The sequence below is a fragment of the Nelusetta ayraudi genome, unplaced genomic scaffold, assembly GCF_046127955.1.
Source record: "Nelusetta ayraudi isolate G7.1 ecotype Tasmania unplaced genomic scaffold, CSIRO-AGI_Nayr_v1 ptg000136l, whole genome shotgun sequence".
In the NCBI taxonomy this organism is placed as follows: domain Eukaryota; kingdom Metazoa; phylum Chordata; class Actinopteri; order Tetraodontiformes; family Monacanthidae; genus Nelusetta; species Nelusetta ayraudi.
The window spans coordinates 3200001-3221160 of record NW_027466186.1 but is presented as its reverse complement, the minus strand read 5'-3'; the positions used below and the strand labels follow the sequence as shown (position 1 = coordinate 3221160).

The 21160-nt window shown below is 41.3% G+C and overlaps 2 protein-coding genes across 14 annotated transcripts in view; one reads left to right on the top strand and one right to left on the bottom strand.

Moving 5' to 3' along the window:
• The first annotated feature begins 8770 nt into the window (after nucleotides 1-8770).
• LOC142879480 (zymogen granule membrane protein 16-like) lies at nucleotides 8771-12027 on the top strand. 2 transcript variants are annotated; one of them, XM_076012822.1, is made up of 6 exons: nucleotides 8771-9533; nucleotides 9861-9927; nucleotides 10062-10188; nucleotides 10279-10378; nucleotides 11004-11093; nucleotides 11171-12027. In XM_076012822.1, exons 2-6 carry the CDS (start codon nucleotides 9879-9881, stop codon nucleotides 11297-11299), a joined length of 495 nt encoding a protein of 164 aa, XP_075868937.1. In that variant the 5' UTR covers nucleotides 8771-9533; nucleotides 9861-9878; the 3' UTR covers nucleotides 11300-12027. The 2 variants fall into 2 exon arrangements, with proteins under 2 accessions (XP_075868937.1, XP_075868936.1); XM_076012821.1 differs by lacking the exon at nucleotides 8771-9533 and having other exon boundaries at nucleotides 9747-9927.
• cmtm8b (CKLF-like MARVEL transmembrane domain containing 8b) overlaps nucleotides 10904-21160 on the bottom strand; it is a 66260-nt gene continuing 56003 nt past the window's right edge. For 5 of the 12 annotated variants that reach the window (XM_076012812.1, XM_076012814.1, XM_076012813.1 and 2 more), the window contains 7 exons: nucleotides 20127-20294; nucleotides 19922-20027; nucleotides 15486-15616; nucleotides 15172-15396; nucleotides 13825-13998; nucleotides 13552-13671; nucleotides 12872-13011 (listed from right to left, as the gene is read on the bottom strand). In XM_076012812.1, coding sequence (XP_075868927.1) covers nucleotides 12925-13011; nucleotides 13552-13671; nucleotides 13825-13998; nucleotides 15172-15303 — 513 coding nt within the window. In that variant the 5' untranslated portion in view covers nucleotides 15304-15396; nucleotides 15486-15616; nucleotides 19922-20027; nucleotides 20127-20294 and the 3' untranslated portion in view covers nucleotides 12872-12924. Of the gene's footprint in view, nucleotides 12347-12809; nucleotides 13012-13551; nucleotides 13672-13824; nucleotides 13999-15171; nucleotides 15397-15485; nucleotides 15617-19921; nucleotides 20028-20126; nucleotides 20295-21160 lie in introns of those variants that run through there. The other 7 variants (XR_012925306.1, XR_012925305.1, XR_012925310.1 and 4 more) reach the window with 4 other exon arrangements.

The following is a 21160-nucleotide window of genomic DNA, read 5'->3' as shown; positions in this document are numbered from 1 at the left end:
TTATTCATTTATTTATTTTTTGGTTCAGTAGATTTGTGAGATTTTTTTGATTGATTTAATTTTTCGGATTTATTAAATTTAAGTTCAGCCACGTGTAACCTTCACCTTTTTTTTTTTTAAATCACATTCCCTGTCACGGATCGTTACAGTGTGGCCAAGATCATTCTTTTTTGCTGTGCTCATTTGGAACTCCCAGATTTTAATTTCATAATTGAATCTTTGTTGTCAGCATACCTGCGGTGCAGGTGACTGTGCTGCCATTGAAAATGCCTAAGGAAGCACAAAATGGTAGTGTAAGATTTCACCACAACACTGAACTGAAAAACTTTCCAGCTTGAGTAACAAAACTTTGGGCAATGTACAAAAAAAGATTTTCAAAGTTTCTGTATTAACGTTTTACGGTTTTTGTTTTTTCAATGCTTCAATCAGGATGACCATTTTTTAGCAGTATTCTATGAAGTGTATCTCTGATGTCATGATAAATAATATGAGTGGATGCTACAGGGTGGTTGTAGTCCAATAAATAACAATATATAGTTTTAAAGATGTAATCCGTAAACCTTCAAAGTTCTATATCTTCAAAGGAATCAGATATAAGCTCTTATTTTAGTTGAGCCACATGGTTTAAGTAAACACAGACTCAACAAACACTTCACAGTTGAAAAACAAACAAACAAACACAGTTGAAAAAAATCAAACCCATGACCTATTTTTGCATTTATTAAACAAATAAAAAGAAAAGTTACAAACATTTACCAATTTCAGACTGCTGAGATTCTCTCTGTGGAAAGGAAAAACAATATTTCCTTCAAAATACTGCCATTTATCTGCTCACTAATCTGATATTTATCCAAAGCACGAAGGTCTCAAATGTGTGACTTTGATCTGGATTTGTTTCATCATTCTTCCAAACATGATAAAGTGTAAGAAAAAAATAAAAAGAAGTGTAAAATGCAATTAAAATATCTTATCAGACTGTGAATGCCAAACACTGAAAGTGTGTGTGGTCCTGTTGGTTTGGTTCTTTTATCCAATCTCATGCTACCAAACCGCGTGTTCGTTGAATGAAGAGAATAGTAGACAAATGAAATCTTAAGAAGTTTTAGTAACAGAAAAAACAAGATACTTGGTACAGAGCTCCGGAGGCTTAACCCTAACAACAACAATGTGTTATCAGATGCCAAGTCTGATCTATCTGTCCCTTACGCCATCTTAAATACAGAAACAAACAGTAATAAAATATGTAGATGTCTTCTTCCATGTCGTCCTCCTATTGGCTGTCCGGTGGTGTAGCCTTCCCCATTTTAGGCTAATCTGTGGCAGGAAACAAGTCCTTATTTGGCCGGGAGCCAAATAGTCCATCCTCCTCTCGATCTGGTCTGCTGGAAACTTTCCTGCCATAAAACCCTGAGGTGAAAAGTTCGTGTTCCCGTGCCTGAAAGGGTCACAAACTTTATAGGGGGTAACAAATGCAGTTTCTGTGTTCACCCCCACTTTGATCACCCCAAGTCACTGTTCCTGAGGCTTAATCAGTCAAACAGTATCTGTCTTTACCCCGAGGTTCTGAATGGTACTGATAAGAATGGGCAAATGATTATAAGAGGACTACATGTATTGACATTCATTACATTTAAACATTTAACTAACTGTAATACTTCTAACACATACATACAATATTTGCTAATATACTAACTCTCACTGCTATAATGCATTAAACTAAATATAGAATCACAACAGTCCCCCTTTTGGCCTAGCCTCCACTAGGCCAACCATAAACCACCTCAGAACACCTTAACAACTGCCTCCTCTTCCAAATCCTCCATCAATGGCGCCCTCCCCTTCTGAAATTGAGCCATTTGGTAGGGTGGGGGTTGTTTACCTTCTAATGCAGTAACAATAAGTCGATTACATAATGAGCGAATACACGGAATACAACAACAACCACACAAAACTAAACTAGTTACAGCTGAAATTAATGAGATTAATACAGATACAATAATCACTTTCCATTTTCCAAACATTCTATCTAACCATTTTCCCAGAGGATTATCAATGCCCGAATTTTCCTTCAACTCTTCTGACAAAGTCCTCAGGCCTTCTAGCGCCCGAGTTACTGAACCATCCGGGGCTGTGTTATTAGGAATAAAGATGCAACATTGATCACCAAACATAGAGCAGACACCACCTTTTTCAGCCAGGAGCATATCGAGTGCCATCCTGTTCTGAACTGCCATCAGCGAGGTGGCCGCCAGCTGCTCTGAAAGACCTGCAACAGCATCCCGAGTGAGGTTAGCCAGTCTCTGAACATTATAATGTATGTAATTAATCCGATCTATGTTTTTATTTGGGGTGACAGGGAACAACGCAGATAAAATTGGAATATTCTCAAATCCCGACGCCACCTGGTCAACCAATTTATACTCATCTGGAACACCTCTCGGAACCCCAATAGCATTGATGTAGGTGGGCGATCTCAAGTGGGATCGGCTGCTAGGGTCACTCTCCCTCCCCTGGCTCGTGGAGCAGGCACCCCCTTTTGACCCCAAAAGGTCAATGATAGCAAAAGTCGTAAATGGCGCCGGTGCCTGACCATTTGGAGGGACAACAGCAAAACAATTCCAACCCCCTTGATACCAAAATGGGTCTGCACGATGTACCATCTGAGCGTCTCCATTCCTACTGAGACACGTTTAGTTGCTTTTAGACGGCGCAAACATTGGTGGAGCTGTTTTGCTTGACATCACTGGGAAAAGGGCTGATAGAGTAGTACAATTAGGAGGATTATCATACAAATGTAAAGAAAGCATACATTGAAATCCTTGAGGGTCAGTGTCAATCAATAAGGGTGCCGGAAATGTACGCAGAACGGGACGAGCTGAGGAACAAGCCACACAATTTGTCATGTTTCTGTCTCTAACTGTAGCTTGTATCCATTCAATCCAAATGTTGGTATCACCATATCCCGTCGCCATCCGGACCACATCTCCTGCGGTCAGGTTTGTTACATCAATGGCGATAACCTCGGCCAACCCCCTCAACACAGGAATCGCTGTTGGTGCGGGACTTAATGCCACTGGGTCAATCCAATTAATTTCTATAATACCTTTTGGGTCCTGACCTGCTGCATTTACACCTAATACTAAAAACAATCTGTCACCTGTCCCGTCCAACCTCCTTTGTGGAGAATACTGCATATCCCTGATGGAGAGTAGCAGTGGATTTAAACCCCTATGTTTCTGTCCCCTCAACTGTCCCCTAGTAAATGTTATCTTGTCCCTATCATCCTTTGTCCAAAATGCTGGGACACTGGGACTCCAGTTCCGCCCTGTATACCAATGTACATAACTCCAATTTGGACACATTTCCTGAACCACCCCTTCCCCATATAAACAAGTATAATGCACCACGCTATACATACATATATATACATCATAACTCCTCCATCCCTCCGGATTTCTACAGCCTCCTACTACATCACACAAGTCAAATTGAAATGTAATGTCACTTCCCCTAACATAATTTAACACCACCCCTGTGTAACCTAAACAAATCTCACCTATCCGCCCCTTGCACAAACCTAATAGCACAGGCAGTAATAAAACCCAAAACTTCATATTGTTTCCTGTTGATGTTCTTCACAGTTACGAAGTGATCTCCGAGGTGCAGCTGCCGGTGTGCACTGGCTCCAGTGATACCAGTTTCACCTTTGCCCTGCAAACGAACAGTATGGGTCGTACGCTCCACTACTTAGAATGGTCCTGTCCACCTCGGCTCAGTCCACTTTCTCTTAATGGCTTTCAAGAGAACCCACTCCGATGTGTCTGGAGTCCCCTGCTCTCCTTCACCTGCGGCTCCCGAGTTTACCTGTTGAGAGAAAACTTAAGAGAAATGCTATTAGTTTGATCACAATAGGATTATATGTCAAAAACAGTGATGGATTTAATAATAATTATCTGCTCTAGGTCCCGGAGAGGGAACACCCACCCGAGCTCAAAGGGGGTGAATCCTGTCCGGGAGATAACAGATCTTGCTGACATCAGGGCTATTGATAGCACCTGTGTCCACCTCATTCCACTGTGAGCATAAACCTTGCCAATTTGCTACTCAGCATTCAATTCATTTCCAGATTACTTTGTGATTAGTCATGAGAAACTGTACCAGAGCGTGTTTGAGGCCTCACGCTTCTCTTCTTCTTGGAGGTCTTTTAAATGTGAGTGCCAATCTAATCTAATTATTGTGGGAAAACCATGTGTGGATATATCAAATAATGAGAAACTTTATTATTGGTTTTTACTCTTCTACTTTTGTGGGAACCGCCTCCTGCCAGCAAGTGTATGCATCCACTGCCACCAGGAAGTATCAGAACCCATCTACCCTATCAATCAAATCTGTGTGGTCTATTAATTTTTTCTCACCCTGCCATTAGTGTAGTGGAAACTTTCCCTCATATGGCCAAATTGTTAACCTCACATTGGAATGTGTACATATCAAAAATTCTTTGCTAAACAGATACCATGAATGTGTCAGATGCCTCATCATTTGTAGTTTCCCACAGTGTATTAGGCCGTGGGCCTCTTCCAAGACAGCACCTATAAGACCGGGCGGGAGAACCGGTCGGCCACCTGGGCCCCGCCAAATGCCTTCCACATTCACAGCCCCCTTTGCCTCCAAACTGTCTTCTCATGTAGGGAGGCTCCCTGTTGTAGATGAACAAGAAAATTACACGGAGCTCAAAATCTCAAGGCAAACAGAAAAATGCATTGACCTAATCTAAACAAAACAATTCATATTGCGGACTGAATGCTGTCAAATTTGTCTCATGTCTTATAGCAGAGTCCGATGTCATAAGAAAAACTGATCTACCTTTCTTGCTCCCACTTCATATGCTGAACCCGTATAGTCACTCTCTTTCCCTTTCTCCTCGCACCTATGTTGTTCACCTTCCCCCGTACTATCTGCCATGTTAATCCCTTCATGTGTGGTGCAGTTCAAATCTTGTCTATCCTAGTCTGTCTGAGTGATGTCATAGTAAATGCTGCTGAGCTAACTAGTGATACTACGCTATGTGTTGTTTGCACTGTCAGGGCGTGACCCATCTCTGCATGTGCTGTTTTTTGCTGCCATGCCCCAAGCTTACGTTATGCTTACATACACTTTCCTATCTCCCCCTTTATTCTGAAAGAGAACACCGTTTACCGTGTGTTCTCCTTCAGAAATATCTAAAAGAAAAGGTCTTTATGGTCAGGGACTACCTATCTTTGGATGGCGAATATGACAACTTTGGAAACTGTGTGTCCACCCAATCTTGAACGAAGACAAGGCGTTTCATTACGTGGCCTAAATCTCTGGCCTGATGCTCAGCATGAATTGCCAGTAGGTATGAGGATAGGCCTCTTCAGCCATCCCATACCACTTCATCTATGCAGCCTACCTGAGCAGCCACACACCCGGGACTCATCAACAGACAAGGGACGCATGGACCCAAAGGTCCCTTCCAGTTTGCTTTCAAATGCATCCCGTAACACTTCATTTTTATCACAATCGTAGATTTAGGAGGCATGATAGGGGTCAGCGGGCAGAGTTAAAGGTTGGAGCATAGACAACCAGGGCTTTCAGCTTTGAACAGCAACAGTCTGCCAGTTCCAGGGGATGTTCCAAGTTCCAGTTCTTTCTTTGACTGTTGCTGAATTAGCATCCATTCACATGCGACATGTGGAATTCAGTTCAGTTCATCAGGACATCTCGCTTCTGTGATCTGCCAGCGCCTCATCCATATGAACTTCTGGTCACCATCACTGAAAGTCATCACAGTGACAATCCCCCTGCGTGCACTGGCCTTGCGGAGCAGCTCCTGGACTGGGAGCTTGTTGTTGTGGAGGACCCCCAGCCTGGAGGGTGTTGCCTTGCCCTGCTGTGGGCCAGGTAGGCGGGTCCAAGTCTCTCTGTGCTCTCTCCTGTTGTGCTCATGCACAGCTGTTTCACCACTGTCATCTTTTGTCCCCAGCAGTGACACTGATCTCAGCCGTAACCTGATGCCGCTGCCCCGCTCCTTACCCCCTTCTGCATCACCCAACTCTGCCCCCTCTAGGACTGCCCCAATAGGTGTCAGGAAATCAAATTGTCTGTGTTTGTCCCTGAGGGGGAGCCTGCTGAGGCAGCTGTTGGACCATTTGAAGGTCCTTCATTTTTCCTCCTTCCTTTAATCATTGACTCCACGCCTGGCCCCATCCAACTTGAGTTTCAACAACTGCTCCTGAGCTGACATAACACTGTTGTTTTGCTCATCTCTTTTCTGAAGCAGAGGGGCCTGGAATGTTATCTGGACTCTTCTCTGCCTCCCTGCAGGCACCTCCTTATCACTGTCACTAATCAGTTGGTCCAGCATCCATTGACACTGCTCTTCAACAGACCAGGGATAGGGAGAAAAATCTCCCTGATCCCAACAACCTTTATTACCTTCCATTCTAATTATTTATGTATTTATTATGAAATTATTTATTTATTATGTTCCCGAGCGAGCTTGAATGTGAATGGCTCCGTCGGCCAATTCAGTGCCTCAGTGAAACAAGCTTTTAGGCTGACTTTAGTTGGCCCGGTTTCACTCTGGGGTTAATTCCCAAGGTCAACAAATCTTTTAATTCACGTTCAATTTCTCACTCATATACCACCCACACAATAATATTCCTTGGATGCCGGGCATGTCCATTCCCGTAAATTGCATTCCAAGTACCACCCTTTTACTCAGCTTATTCCCCAAACACTTCTGACATTTAACGTTATAGAAATAACAAAATGAAATTAAACCACTAAATTTATTCCTCCTAGCCTTACCTCGTCACAATTAAAACAAAATTCAAAAATTCAGACCGTAAGTCCTACTTTCCGAGCCTTACCTCGTTGCAATTAAAACAAAACAAAAATTCAGACCGTAAGTCCTACTTTCCGAGCATTACCTCGTCGCAATTAAACAAAACAAAATTCGGACCGTAGTCTTACTTTCCGAGCATTACCTCGTCGCAATTAAAACAAAACAAAGATTCAGACCGTAAGTCCTACTTTCCGAGCCTTACCTCGTCGCAATTAAAACAAAACAAAAATTCAGACCGTAAGTCCTACTTTCTGAGCCTTACCTCGTCGCAATTAAAACAAAACAAAAATTCAGACCTTAAGTCCTACTTTCCGAGCATTACCTCGTCGCAATTAAACAAAACAAAATTCGGACCGTAGTCCTACTTTCCGAGCATTACCTCGTCGCAATTAAAACAAAACAAAAATTCAGACCGTAAGTCCTACTTTCCGAGCCTTACCTCGTCGCAATTAAAACAAAACAAAAATTCAGACCTTAAGTCCTACTTTCCGAGCATTACCTCGTCGCAATTAAAACAAAACAAAAATTCAGACCTTAAGTCCTACTTTCCGAGCATTACCTCGTCGCAATTAAAACAAAACAAAAATTCAGACCGTAAGTCCTACTTTCCGAGCCTTACCTCGTCGCAATTAAAACAAAACAAAAATTCAGACCTTAAGTCCTACTTTCCGAGCATTACCTCGTCGCAATTAAAACAAAACAAAAATTCAGACCTTAGTCCTACTTTCCGAGCATTACCTCGTCGCAATTAAAACAAAACAAAAATTCAGACCTTAAGTCCTACTTTCCGAGCATTACCTCGTCGCAATTAAAACAAAACAAAAATTCAGACCGTAAGTCCGACTTTCCGAGCATTACCTCGTCGCAATTAAAACAAAACAAAAATTCAGACCTTAGTCCTACTTTCCGAGCATTACCTCGTCGCAATTAAAACAAAACAAAAATTCTACAAAATGATTCCAAGTATCTTGCTCCTCTATCTAGGACACTTCACAGAACACTGACGACCACACTTTAGAATGTCCAATATGCAGCACTTTGTTTTAAACAGGTGTCTGCTTACCTTTTTTTGTGGCCGGCCTGTCATCATCAGATGTCCCCAGAAGTGACCGTTGTGGTGTTCAATCTCAGATTCCTTTGTCCTTCCTCATCACGTCGGGGTCACCAAATTGTTGGTTTGGTTCTTTTATCCAATCTCATGCTACCAAACCGCGTGTTCGTTGAATGAAGAGAATAGTAGACAAATGAAATCTTAAGAAGTTTTAGTAACAGAAAAAACAAGATACTTGGTACAGAGCTCCGGAGGCTTAACCCTAACAACAACAATGTGTTATCAGATGCCAAGTCTGATCTATCTGTCCCTTACGCCATCTTAAATACAGAAACAAACAGTAATAAAATATGTAGATGTCTTCTTCCATGTCGTCCTCCTATTGGCTGTCCGGTGGTGTAGCCTTCCCCATTTTAGGCTAATCTGTGGCAGGAAACAAGTCCTTATTTGGCCGGGAGCCAAATAGTCCATCCTCCTCTCGATCTGGTCTGCTGGAAACTTTCCTGCCATAAAACCCTGAGGTGAAAAGTTCGTGTTCCCGTGCCTGAAAGGGTCACAAACTTTATAGGGGGTAACAAATGCAGTTTCTGTGTTCACCCCCACTTTGATCACCCCAAGTCACTGTTCCTGAGGCTTAATCAGTCAAACAGTATCTGTCTTTACCCCGAGGTTCTGAATGGTACTGATAAGAATGGGCAAATGATTATAAGAGGACTACATGTATTGACATTCATTACATTTAAACATTTAACTAACTGTAATACTTCTAACACATACATACAATATTTGCTAATATACTAACTCTCACTGCTATAATGCATTAAACTAAATATAGAATCACAACAGTCCCCAGGTTTTTTTTTTTTTTTTCTGATAGAAAATGTAAAACTAGTGAGAGCAGATTATGTGGGACTGTAATTATTCCACCAACTATCAAACAATTAAAGGCATCAGCATTAATTTTCTAATGCCAACTTGTTGAAAGCAATGACTAAACTAATGTTAACTCTCTCACTCTCCGTGTTTTACTGCTTTTCATTGTTGCCTTTATGCTGTGATCAACCTCCCAGTGAGAATAAGCACTAAATTTGTTCGACTGATCTATGAAAAGTAATCTACAAACTTGTTTGACGAGCTGGATGTTTTAATTGTTTGTTACTGACTTTCCTGGTTGGAGTCCAACACCTGTCAATCAAAATCGAAAAAACAAATGATCTATTTTTCAAAAATAATGAACAATAATAACAATGAACAACAAAAAATAAAATAAATCAATATTAAATAATATTAACCATTGTCAAAAATGGCCTTTGTTCTAAAAGAAACAGAGTAAAAACACATGTGCATATATTCTCTTCCTCATTGAAGTTTCCAAGAACTATAACCCCGACATTTCCAGAACACAAAACATATTAAAAAAAAAAAAAAAAAGAAAACAAAAGAAAAGCAAACCAAAAAAAACAAATGATGAGCGAAGTGTCGTGGGCCATCAAGTAAAGAATGAGGGTGTGTGTTCTGGAAGAATGAAGCTATAAAAGATGTGCCCAAGTCACTGTCAAACTCACGGTTTGCTCAGACTCAGGACTGATTCCTGTCATAGGACCCAGAGCGCAGGTGAGTTCACCTAGAACTGGGGGTATAACGCCTGTCTTACTGTTGTGCTTGACTGCTTATTATTATTATTATTATTATTATTATTATTATTATTATTATTATTATTATTATTATTATCATTATTATTATTATATGTCTGCATGTCTGCTTTTTATCTTTTGATGTTGACCTTGAATCTATGTATCTATAATAATAATAATAATAATAATAATAATAATAATAATAATAATAATAATAATCGAATTGGTCTGTTTTAGTCAGAAATAACAATGATTGCATATCTTAGCCAATCTGTTGTTTCATTTTGTTTATTTTCTTCTTTTCAAGACACCATAACACGGCACAATGTTTCTCCTCATTTTCGCAGCGCTCTGTGCCAGCGGCTTGTCAATACGTAAGATACTACCAGTGCACTTCTTGTCAAGAACTAAAGACTTCTATATTTGAAATCAAAGTTTGTGTTTGGTGAATCAAAGAGGCTCCATTCATATATTCATGTACATTACTTTGTTTGAATGAACCCCTCAGCTTTGGAGCGTACCTACTCCTTCTCTCTACCTGCGGGAACTGGGAGCGGTACGGGCTTCCTTCTTGAAGGAGAAGGATCCATCACAGGAGTGAGAGTCTGGGATCACGACAGCAGTTACATCTATGGGTCAGTGTCTCCTTTGCCTTGTTCATTTTTGTAAAGGTCAGAGCGGAAATGGGGCCAACACTTTGCTTCTTTGCTGTGTCCGTCTTGTAGCATTCAGCTCCGCTTTGGGTACATTTGGTCAAAAGTGGCTGGTCGCGCCTCCGGAACTATGCATGAGATGGAGCTGTTTGACAATGAGCGTATAGTTCAGGTGAGTGGTGTCCTTCACACTCACAATATTACTAGGTTCTGTCAAAAACACTTGGAAGCAACTCACGTTTTAAAGACCTCTGCAGGCAGCTTGAAACAATTCAAAGTTGTGCTCTGAATTATTGAAACTTGGAAAAGGAGAATATCATGGTTCTTTCAAGTTTATCTGCTATACTACCTGTCAGTCACAAATGATTGATTGTTTTGGTGCCAGTTAAACATTAAACATGCCTCCGCCTCTGGCAAGCAATATTTCTTCTGTGGTCTTTATCAAGGTGGCAGCAGCGACCTGGAAGCTATAGCTGAAATACTCCCAGCAGCTTATTACTAGGATGGACGTGTAAATCCAAACTTGAAAATTCTGTGATCCAGGTTTTTCTCAAGAGTGAAACAACTTACCGATTATCAATTTAAATATAAAAGATGCGTCCAAAAGTTACGTTTTTTTTTTTTTTTTTTGTCAAATGTAAATAAAAATGGCACCAGACAGTGTGTCTGGTAACAGCAGCATTGTGCTCTAAAAATATAATGTATTTGAATTTGTACTTTATTGGGACACCATTTCCATCCATCCCTGCAAATCAAGCCACTCTGTTCATGCCTGTTCTCATTACATCACGTTTTAGGTCAGTGGTAAATACCAGGGAAGTCTCATCTACCAGCTACTTTTTGTGGCCTCTGGAGGGCGCTTTCTGGCTGCTGGCCAGCCAAAATCTGTGAGCAGCTACTTCTTCTGCAAGTTGCTCTACCCACCGCTTGTTATCACATGCTGACTTTGGGTTACCTCTTTCAGACTTCCTTCAACATGTACCCAAGACACCAGGGCGCTGAGCTCAGGAAATTGAGTGGTCAATACGACTGGGCAGTCACTTCACTGGCTGCTCACTGGGGGAAGCTCAAGAATGCAACAACAATGAACTAGCATGGAAAAGCATGCTCAGCCAAAAACCAACAATAACAAAAAAAATCTGTTCATCCCCTTCGTGAATAGTTTATCTGTGGTGAGAAGTGACTTAATGCTATGATATCACTTTGTAAAGAGAAATTCCTTTGTGCACCTATATGAGTTGCATGATCGGTCAGTAATGTTAATTCTCCTCCGTTTGGTGGCCTGCAGCAGGTTTTCTTTAGTTGGGAACTCTTTCAAAGACTTTCCCCTACATATCTTCCTCATCTCACCTGCTTGCATCCTGCTTGCATGTGTCACTGCTTGAGGGTTCGGAATGGGTAAGATATTAGGGTTGTTATAACACTTCAGAGAGGTTGAGCTTCTTATTCGGACTGCTCTGAAACTAACTATACCGTAAGGACAAACTTTAGGTCAAAATCTTTGTTACTTTCACTTAGAAGAGATTTTTCCCACAACACATGAATGATCTTCAAATATTTTAAATGCAAGGAGAACGTAAAGGTTTGTAATCGGTTCAAATCAGTCCTCGACAAACTCTTATGATTAGAATCAATAAAAATGCACTGAGGGAGGAATGCCATTGTCTACCTTGACGTTAGACAATGGCAGGTGTCTTTCTATTTTATTGTTCTGTTGTGTTTCTTCTGAATGCTGCTGTACTTGTAGGTCGACCTTGCAAAACTCTCATTTCAATGTGACTTTCTTGTTAAATGAAGGGAAATAAATATGCTGAGAAAGTTTGTATGGCTCATGTTCACAAAACACAGGAGTTGAATGCAATCTGTCTGTCGTCCTACTTTTATACAACAGCTGCTGTTAATGAATTGCCGTTGCAGTGACACTGGCATCAATGACCTCCGTTATCTATTTCAAGCGTAGACTTGCTCATAGCCCTTCTAAAGAACTGAGCCGTGTTGCTTGTGCTAATGTTCACTCTCCGAGCTTCACTGCTTTTCGCTGTTGCTTCATTCTGTGAGAATAAAAACCTGCTGGCACCAGATTTGGTTTAATAGGTTGGTTTCAGCCGTTTCTGGTTGGAGGCAACACCAATGAGAACGCCTGTAAATCAAAAAAAATAAATAATAAAATAAAATACAAACAACTATCATTAATTATTTAGCACCGTGGTTTGTCTCATAAAATGTCAGGGCATTTGTTCTGGAGGAATTAACCTCTAAGCGATGTGCCAAAGTCACAGTCACACTCACAGTCTCTTTACTTTGAGGACTGAATGCTGTCATAGGACCCAAAGCACAGGCGAGTTCATCAATATCTGGGGGTATGACACCTGTCTTACTGTTGTCACATGACTGCTTATTGTTATTAGTGTTATTACTATATTACAAAGTCCCAACATCTATATTTCCATTTAGAACCAGCACCGGCATAAGCTTATGAATGATACACATCATATGTCACATGCACTCCATCTTTTTTTTTCATTCCTCTTTCTAAATGACTTTCAAACTAACTCAGATCTATTTGTGTTTCCCATGGACAATTTGCGAACCTCCAAACTCACCCGCAGCCACAATTTCCCTCTGCCGAAAAATATGACTCATGGCAAATTTTTGTGCATGATTTATTTAACTCGAGCCATCGGGTTCCCGGGAGAAGATATGAAGTGAGTGTATGCTTTACTGTCTCTCCTCTGTGCTTCTCCAGGCACGGTAGCTCAGGTGACTGCTGACCGCATAGCACAGTGTGCAGAGAAATGCAAAAAACTGAAAAAGGATTGAAAAAAAGAAGAATTAGCCAAAGTGTGAAAGTCAAAGCAAGCACGTACACTCTGATTTCTCATTTTGACTCTACATCCAATACTCCTCACGAAAACATGCAATTTCTGTGTTTATAGAATCAAGACAGATGGCAGAGTCCTGTTCATGGGAATGGAACATGTATACGATCCATTTTATATTATAGCCAAGACCGCACCAACCGAGAACAAAGCCATTATCAAGACTGGAGAGTATCGACTCAAGACAAGACCAAGACTTCATATATCAAAGGAAAATAACAAAACAGAAAAAATGACCACTATCTTTTTTAAATTCAAGTTTGCAAGACCAATCTCGAGTACTGCAAGACTTTATAGTCCCATCTATACCTTGTATAGACACTTACATGTTGTGTGTGTGTGTGTGTGTGTGTGTGTGTGTGTGTGTGTGTGTGTGTGTGTGTGTGTGTGTGTGTGTGTGTGATTTGCGACTATAACTGTAGAACTCCTATCTCTTTGCTGTAACAACCAGGAAGTTGTGTCTTACTGTGGAAGCAGCCCAGCAATTGTAGTTGTGTCTCCCCCTTGTGGCTCGGTTGAGTGAGAGCGCATTGACCACAGCCGTCACCAGATAGAGAGCAGTGGCGCCACAGTTGAAACACAGCGACTGCAGGAGCGAAAGCAGCATCGGCTTATATCAGAGTTAACACCACATCCAAGCGGTGTTTGTGTTTCAAAGCACAAGGAGGAGAAAAGGGGAAACGAGGCATGAACCCTTCCCTTGTGTGTGTGTGTATGTGTGTGTGTGTGTGCATCTTACCAGTTCAGTCCAGGAGACCTGTGAGAGCCTGCTGTGAACCCCAGTGAGGTAGGCTATAAAGAGGCAAATGGTCAGGGCCCAACACAGGACAGAGAAAAACATGAGCCAGCAGAGAGCAGACACGAGGAAATACTCTGTGCCCCCGACCAGAATCCACACCATCATGCCAGAAACCTGCAAGGAAGGAGAAAGAAACACTGATATTCAGCAGACACACGTTCAATAGCAAGTTAAGAAAGAACAGAAAAGAAAAGAAAATTAACTTTTTTTTCTGAAAATAGTTCAAGGCAAGGATTTTTTTTTAACTTCTGAATCGGTGCATACGCCACTAACTTTAAATAAAAACTTTTCTTTTTTTTTATAAGGAAAAGCTGTTGTGCCTTTACTGTCAGTTCCACTGCAGGGAAAACGCCCACTCGCGACTGAATGGTGTTGTTTCCTGTGACACACCCCTCCTGCACTCAAGCTGAAGGTTGCCTATCACAAGGAAAAAAACTTGCGCTGCCAAACGGCTTTGATTCATTATCCTCCACTTTTTTTGTTTGTTTGTTTTAACTCCACTTTCCAGATATTTTATCAAGATTAACCTGTTAGCTTTGAAGCTTCAATTTAAAGGAACATCCTCACATTTGCAGACATTTGTCATTTTCATGTGTTTGGCAGCCAGCCAGACTGTATTTACAGAAATACTGTACAGACTTTTCCCCTCCGCCGACTGAAAAAGGAAGAGAGACAATGAAGGGGGAAAGGACGGAAAGTTGATTATACTTGGAGTGTTTTGGGGTCGGCTTCCTACTTTTATCGACTACTTTTTTCACACAGGAAAACAAAAATGTTATATAAAAATCAAATAATAAAAATAACTCAGTGGTGTTGGAATTCTTCGAGACATTACTCAAATCCTTTTAATGAAAGTCTGAACCTGCTGGAGCTTTTGCTAAGTGTACAGGCAAACACATTAGCCCTTCAACAACAACCCAGCCAAGGAAACCAAAATGGAAAAAAAAAAAATCTTTTTCCCTTGACTCCGTAATAACCCACAACCACGAATCATTTAGGGGTTTATTTAATTCCCGATGAACCCTGTGGTATATAAATATTGGAAACTGATACTGACAAATAGTTGAAATGTCACGCAAATACATGTGAGGCACAGGTAAAGGGATATTTACCAGCAAGATGAGAAACACCCCACTATAACCCACATTGCTAATTGTAACGGCAATAAATGATAAATGTGTTGGTCTTAAAGAATTGAAATGTTCAAAATTAAAATGTAAATATTAATACCCATCGCTTTTGTGTTTCGTCATGGCAGGATGTGATTTTTTGTTTTTTCTGACTTACTATCTCAATCAGCAGCAGGGATCCTCTGGCAGTTGTGGTGAAGTTGTGGTCGAAGGCCAGGGTGGAGGTTGGCGTGCTGCAGTCTGGTCCTTGGGGGCTCCTGTAGGTCGGCATCATAGCGTTTTGCTCCATGCTGCACTGACAGGGACAGTGACGCCCTCAGGCTGCTGGAGACTGTGACAGAGGAAGTTCCTGTCCGGGGCTCCACCAAGGACGTCATCCTGGCTGGAGCAAAAATAAAAAAAACTGCTAATCTGCGCAAATATTCAAGACTCTTGAGATGTGCAGGGAAAGACAGAAGTGATTTTAGGCACCTTCATTTCCATTAATGTCCTTGTTTCTGAGGTCATTCTAGCTCTTCATGTTTTATGCAACTTTGCAACTGCTTTTTATCTTGGCCAGGACTCTTCAGTCAAGGAGATTGTTGCTGTCAATGAGAATTCTCCTGGGTAAATAAAAGTTGAATAGGAAAAACATAAAGCTGTTTAGGTGATAAATTATATATGTTAATGCCAGTGAAAATGAGGAAATGGAGAGGACAGACCCATCAGATGTATTCACCAGAAAAATACAAATGACCATTCTCGACCACTCTAAATTGTTATTTGCACAGAAAGAATATGCTGTCGGCTATTTTTGAAATGTCATTTTTTATTCTTGCAGTAGTTTAACATAGGAAAAAAAAAATGAACACACAGCGCCTCTAAAGGATTGTTTTGGTTTTGCTTCCTTTCTATCACCTCATATTTCACATAAACATCAAATACATAAATGCCATTAATAACAAGTGCCATCTCATACAATATGCCCAGATTATCAACACATCATTGGCGCCTGACTGAAGCAGGCTATTAGCTTTCTTTACTCTCTCTCTCTCTCTCTCTCTCTCTCTCTCTCTCTCTCTCTCTCTCTCTCTCTCCCCGCCCCCCATGTATCCGTTAAAAAAAAAAAAAAAAAAAAAAAAAAACTAATCCGAAGTTTTAGTCATAAAACTGCAGAAAGTCAGAACACCAATTTGAGGTAATATTATGCACATGGCATTAGGCGGATTTAAGGCCTTTAAAAAGAAAAAAAAAATGCTGATACGTCATTACCGCTTCGGTTCCTTTTAAACGATCACGTAAAAAAGAGACGTCTAATGATTTTTTTTTTTTTTTGTTAATAAGCGCATCGCCCCTGCAATGCAGCTGTTACTGCAGTAAATTGTCTTGACCGCTGGAGGGCAGTACCCACACGCATACCGAAACCGCAGAAAACCGCAGAGTTCAGGGACAAAAGATGCAAAGGTTGAGGCCGAAACGGGTCGCTAAATTGGCAGCCACCGTGGCAGGCAGGTCCGCTGATGCTCATTTAGTCGATTATTCGTCATGACTGCTGTCAAAAGATCAGAACGTCTGAAACAAGTCATTCTCTGAAAGCACAGGAAAGCGTGTCCAGACTTGAGTCTTTGGTTTGCATGTCTGTACCCGCGGTGCTGGTTCGTTGTTGTTGGATGATAGAAATACAAGATGTGCTGCTTTGGAAATGAGATCACAAATTCGTTTAAAAATGAAAAAAAGTTTCATTTGATTGGAAGTTTGAATGTTATGTGGGATGTTGCATGTTCTCAGATCAGGTTGCAGTTCAGCCCCAGAGGAAATTTTGCATGTAGCACTGACTGGATGCAAGATATTCTACAACCACGTGACCAGATTTATCCCTTTTGGGAGGGAGCGGATCAATGCAGTCAACATTTTTTCTTCCTTTAACAAAATTAAGGTAACGAAAATTCTTGCTTTGGCGAACAAATGCGCCCGCAGAGACACGGGAACCTTTCACTGTGAGTGTTGCTGCAATCACCGCTTAATCAATATTTAAAGGGATTTATATTATTCTCCACAGCTGATCCTACCCTGATGAGCACATTGTGCCCTGTGCAGCAACAGCCACACTGCAGCAAACCATACTCTGCTTTACTCTGCCTGCATTCAACGAACAAACAGGCCTGCGAACCTTTCAGGGAAGCCGTCGGCACAGAAGGCCAACGCGACACAATAAAAAAAGCAAAACTGGTCAAGGTATCAGTGAATCTGCACCCAGAGACCTGAGCCATTTTTTTTCCTCTGGAGAACTTAAAGTCTATCTACCAGTTAATTATCGCAGCAGGACTAGGGTCACTTGAATTAAATTTGATTAATTAAAAATTAAGAGACAGTCCCAATGTCATTTACAAATGTCAGAGCACATTCCTAATTATTTCTTGAAAGAATGAGCGTGATCAGCATCAGAAAGTTTGACATCCAAGGAATTCTTTTTGTCCAGCCTTTTTTAGTCTCCCTCGTGCATTTGATTGGGCGGTTAATTGTAAATATGATTTAAAATTGAATTAAATGGAAAACATTGGATCGACTGTTGAATATTAGTTTTATTGATTTTTTTTTACAGAAAACCTTACATCTGTCAGAAGTCAATTTCTCTTTATTTATTTTTTTAAAATCACATTACTGTCAATTATGATCTCCAGGAAATGACACATTTCATTATAGTGTTTTGGGTGAACATGACACTGAGGTGGTTTGTTATTGTAATAAAATGAACTTGAAATAACGCAAGTTCTCAATGCAACTGCAGCCTACACATGATGTCACCCGGATGCAGTACTGAGAGGACGAGTGACGGACACTCCCTGTCCATGTGCTCACACCAGCGAGCACTCTGTCTCTCTGCAGCCACCAAACACAGAGGAGGAGCCCAGATTAACGGCACGCTCAGTTGTTTTCAACCAGTCCCAGAGTTTTTTTGTTTTTTTTTAACTTTTACTCAAATAAACATTGTCTCCATCGTCTTCCACCGGCCTTTTCCTCTCCCTCCTTCCCTCCGTAGGACCCCGTCTCTCTTGTTAATGTAACTCCAATCATCCAGGAATGGGATTAGGGGACCCTAATGATTGGAACTCTGGTTTACCAACAGGCCAACTCTTAAATTAAACTTCAAGTTTTCAAAGGCTGCCTTTGATTTTTATCAGACTGAGAAGGAAGACGTAGAACGACCAATTTAATACAAACCTTATTAATGCCCCCAGACTCCTCTCATCCCCGACGAGCATGCAGGTATTACCGAGACGAAGCGGATCAATTTATATCTGGTAGCCTGATCTCACAAAGTCTTGATCATAATTAATGGCAATACAACAGATTTTTAATCTCATAATAACCCAATGCCTCCTTCTCAGCGCTAACAAAGTAATTATTTTGCTCTCTTGACTAAGCAGCTTAATAAAATAAAAAAAAATAGATGTTTGCTTTAATCCCCTGGAAGTACCACAAAGGCCTCCAAGCATTCAGGTGAGAACTGATTATTTCCTCTTTTTGTTTTCCTGTGAGGGTGTGCGCCCACAATCCCCCTGATTTAACTTGATTTTTTTTTTAGTTATTTGACCAATAATATAAAAAAATATATAATTAAAATGATAATTAAAGTGGATAAGGGTTTTATTTTAATCAACATCAGCACTGGGATGGGTGGGGGTTCGGTTTGGCTTTTCGCATTCTTTCCTTTCAAGTTGACAATACAAATGTCTGGACCACTAAATATCAACTGAGTGCAGCAAATTAAAAAAAATACGACCGCAAAATGGAGCAGAGAAAACGGAAATGTTTCAGAATACCCTTGTTTCCACGACTAGTGGAAAACTCTTGCTAAACTCTGACATTTATTGGATTGGGCCATAAATTCATCACAATCTGTTGCCATGGCCTCCTGTGCTATTAAAAAAAGGGGGATAAAAGGGGGGTGGGTTTAGAACGAACCAACCTGCCATCATTTCACAAACACTCTACAACTTGAGTCAGCCAAGTAATCAGTCACTTACTGGAAAAAAAAATTAAGAGAATTAGTTTGCCCTCAACTTCAAAGGGAATCACGCAATGCACTCAAAATGTGCAGCGGCACCTCTTGTTGCCAGGGCTCACTACTTCCATTCCGCACCTTGTTTCCTGCGAACATGGAAAGGGAAAAAGAGCCGCGTCTGCTTGAAAAGACAGACATATATCTATTTTTTTTGTTTTTTGTCTCTCTGCACTGCCGTGTTGAAAGTGCCTCTTCCATCTCCGCTATTGTCTACTTTGCTAGACTGTATTTGCTCTTCTATCGTTCCCTTTAATTCTCTCCTCCTGCGCTGCCTTCGTGGTGTGTGTTTAGATTCTGCTGCTGTGACAGAAAACCACACACGCACGCACGCACGCACGCACGCACACACACACACACACACACACACACACACACACACACACACACACACACACACACACGGCACCGTTTACTGAAACTCTGCATGCAAAGATGTAAATAACCTGAACTCCGCCTGAACCTCCCCATCCCCTACACACACACACACACACACGCACACACACACACACACACACACACCCTAATAACGTGTGCAAGGCCAGATGCTGTACTGTAATTGGCCACTGTGGCTTCCTGCTGTGGCAGAGATATTTTTAATGCACACATTTAAAGACACACACGCACGCATGCACGCACGCACGCACGCACGCACGCACACACACACACACACACACTAATCCTTGCCTCTGCAACATCTGCTACATCCCCCAACACATGTGCTGGGTTTGAGTGCAACCGCGCGCGTGCACACGCACCCACACACATCATGTGTCGCCGTGCCAGCGGCCCCTCCCTGTTTAACCACCAGCTCTGACATCAGTTCCAAATAAAATGATGCGGTTGTTCACCGAAAGGCACAAACCTCGCCCTCTGAGACCACGGCTGCGTCTTTTCATCCTCGGCGCTTTTTCTTGGGCTGTGCAGAGATGCCTTGGAATCACATGGCGCTGAAACGTTTCCCCCTGAAACTTTGAGAGACATGGAGCTTTTAATAGAATAACAGATTTTCTTTTTTTTTTTTAAACAACTATTATTGACAATGGCGGATTGTGAGGAGGCTAATTTACCCTCAAATATTGTTCATCTGAAAAGAGAGTAAAATAGTGACTTCCTTTATGAATACACTGATGCATGTTTCCCTGTTGGCGAAGCTCCTCACATCCCCGCCATTTAGCAGTGGGACTATTCCTAGCGGCTGAGCGGATTCTTCTATCGGCTCATCCAATGCCACGAGCCTATAATTACAAAGAACAGCTGTGTTTTTAAAGTACACCATTGTCAGTCCATTTGAAAGCAAATGGACAGTTGCAAGGCAAGAGAGAGAGAGAGAGAGAGAGAGAGAGAGAGAGAGAGAGAGAGAGAGAGAGAAAATCTCAGAGCAGAGTGACGCTGACAAACACTGGACAGGACAGCGTCCAGCCACAGAAGAGCCGTTTTTAGTCAAACTTCCTTTTTTTTCTGCTCTGACTGTCATGGAGCCTCCATGTAATCAGTGCAGTTTAAATCTTTAGCCTGAATGACTAAATCATCTGCACATAGCTTATCATCAGGGATAATCCGCGATCACGTGCACACACTGTGGTTTATGCACTTTTTCAAGCTCAGGTTCAACTTTCTCATTTGTCTTTAAAAAAAAAAACAGTGGAAAGAAAAAAGGTTTTCGGACGCCCTTCAAATCGTATACAATCTCAAATGTTATTGTGAATTATTTGTCGAAAAAACCTCATGTGTAGTTCAGAAGGGCGTTGTTTAGTGTTGCCAACTTTCATTCAGAAAAATAAAGGAGGCGTCCCACAGTGCTCAGGGCCGTGACCGTCACAGGCCAGTGGCTCGCCAGTAGTGGTAAATCATAACTTAAAATAGGGTTTCAAAAAAGTACATGGTTCACATAGTTTGAATTGCTTTGTTACCAATAGAATAATGTTTAAATTGTATTGAAACATTTCAATTGAACATATTTTTTACACAATAATCAATAAAGTTCAGGATGGATGGCTGAATAAAGCTGAAAAGCTGAAAAGAACAAGTGATCCTGATTCATAGCCTACTCTACGCAAGCTACGCAGCAGGCACGCAGTTGTTGTGAATGGCTGCGCAATGG

Bases quoted from the DNA above. Each gene is read 5' to 3' on its own strand.
- LOC142879480 (XM_076012822.1), top strand. From the start codon at position 9,879: ATGTTTCTCCTCATTTTCGCAGCGCTCTGTGCCAGCGGCTTGTCAATA. The intron at 9,928-10,061 runs GTAAGATACTAC...TGAACCCCTCAG, and splicing joins TGCCAGCGGCTTGTCAATAC to CTTTGGAGCGTACCTACTCC. The intron at 11,094-11,170 runs GTGAGCAGCTAC...TACCTCTTTCAG, and splicing joins CTGCTGGCCAGCCAAAATCT to ACTTCCTTCAACATGTACCC.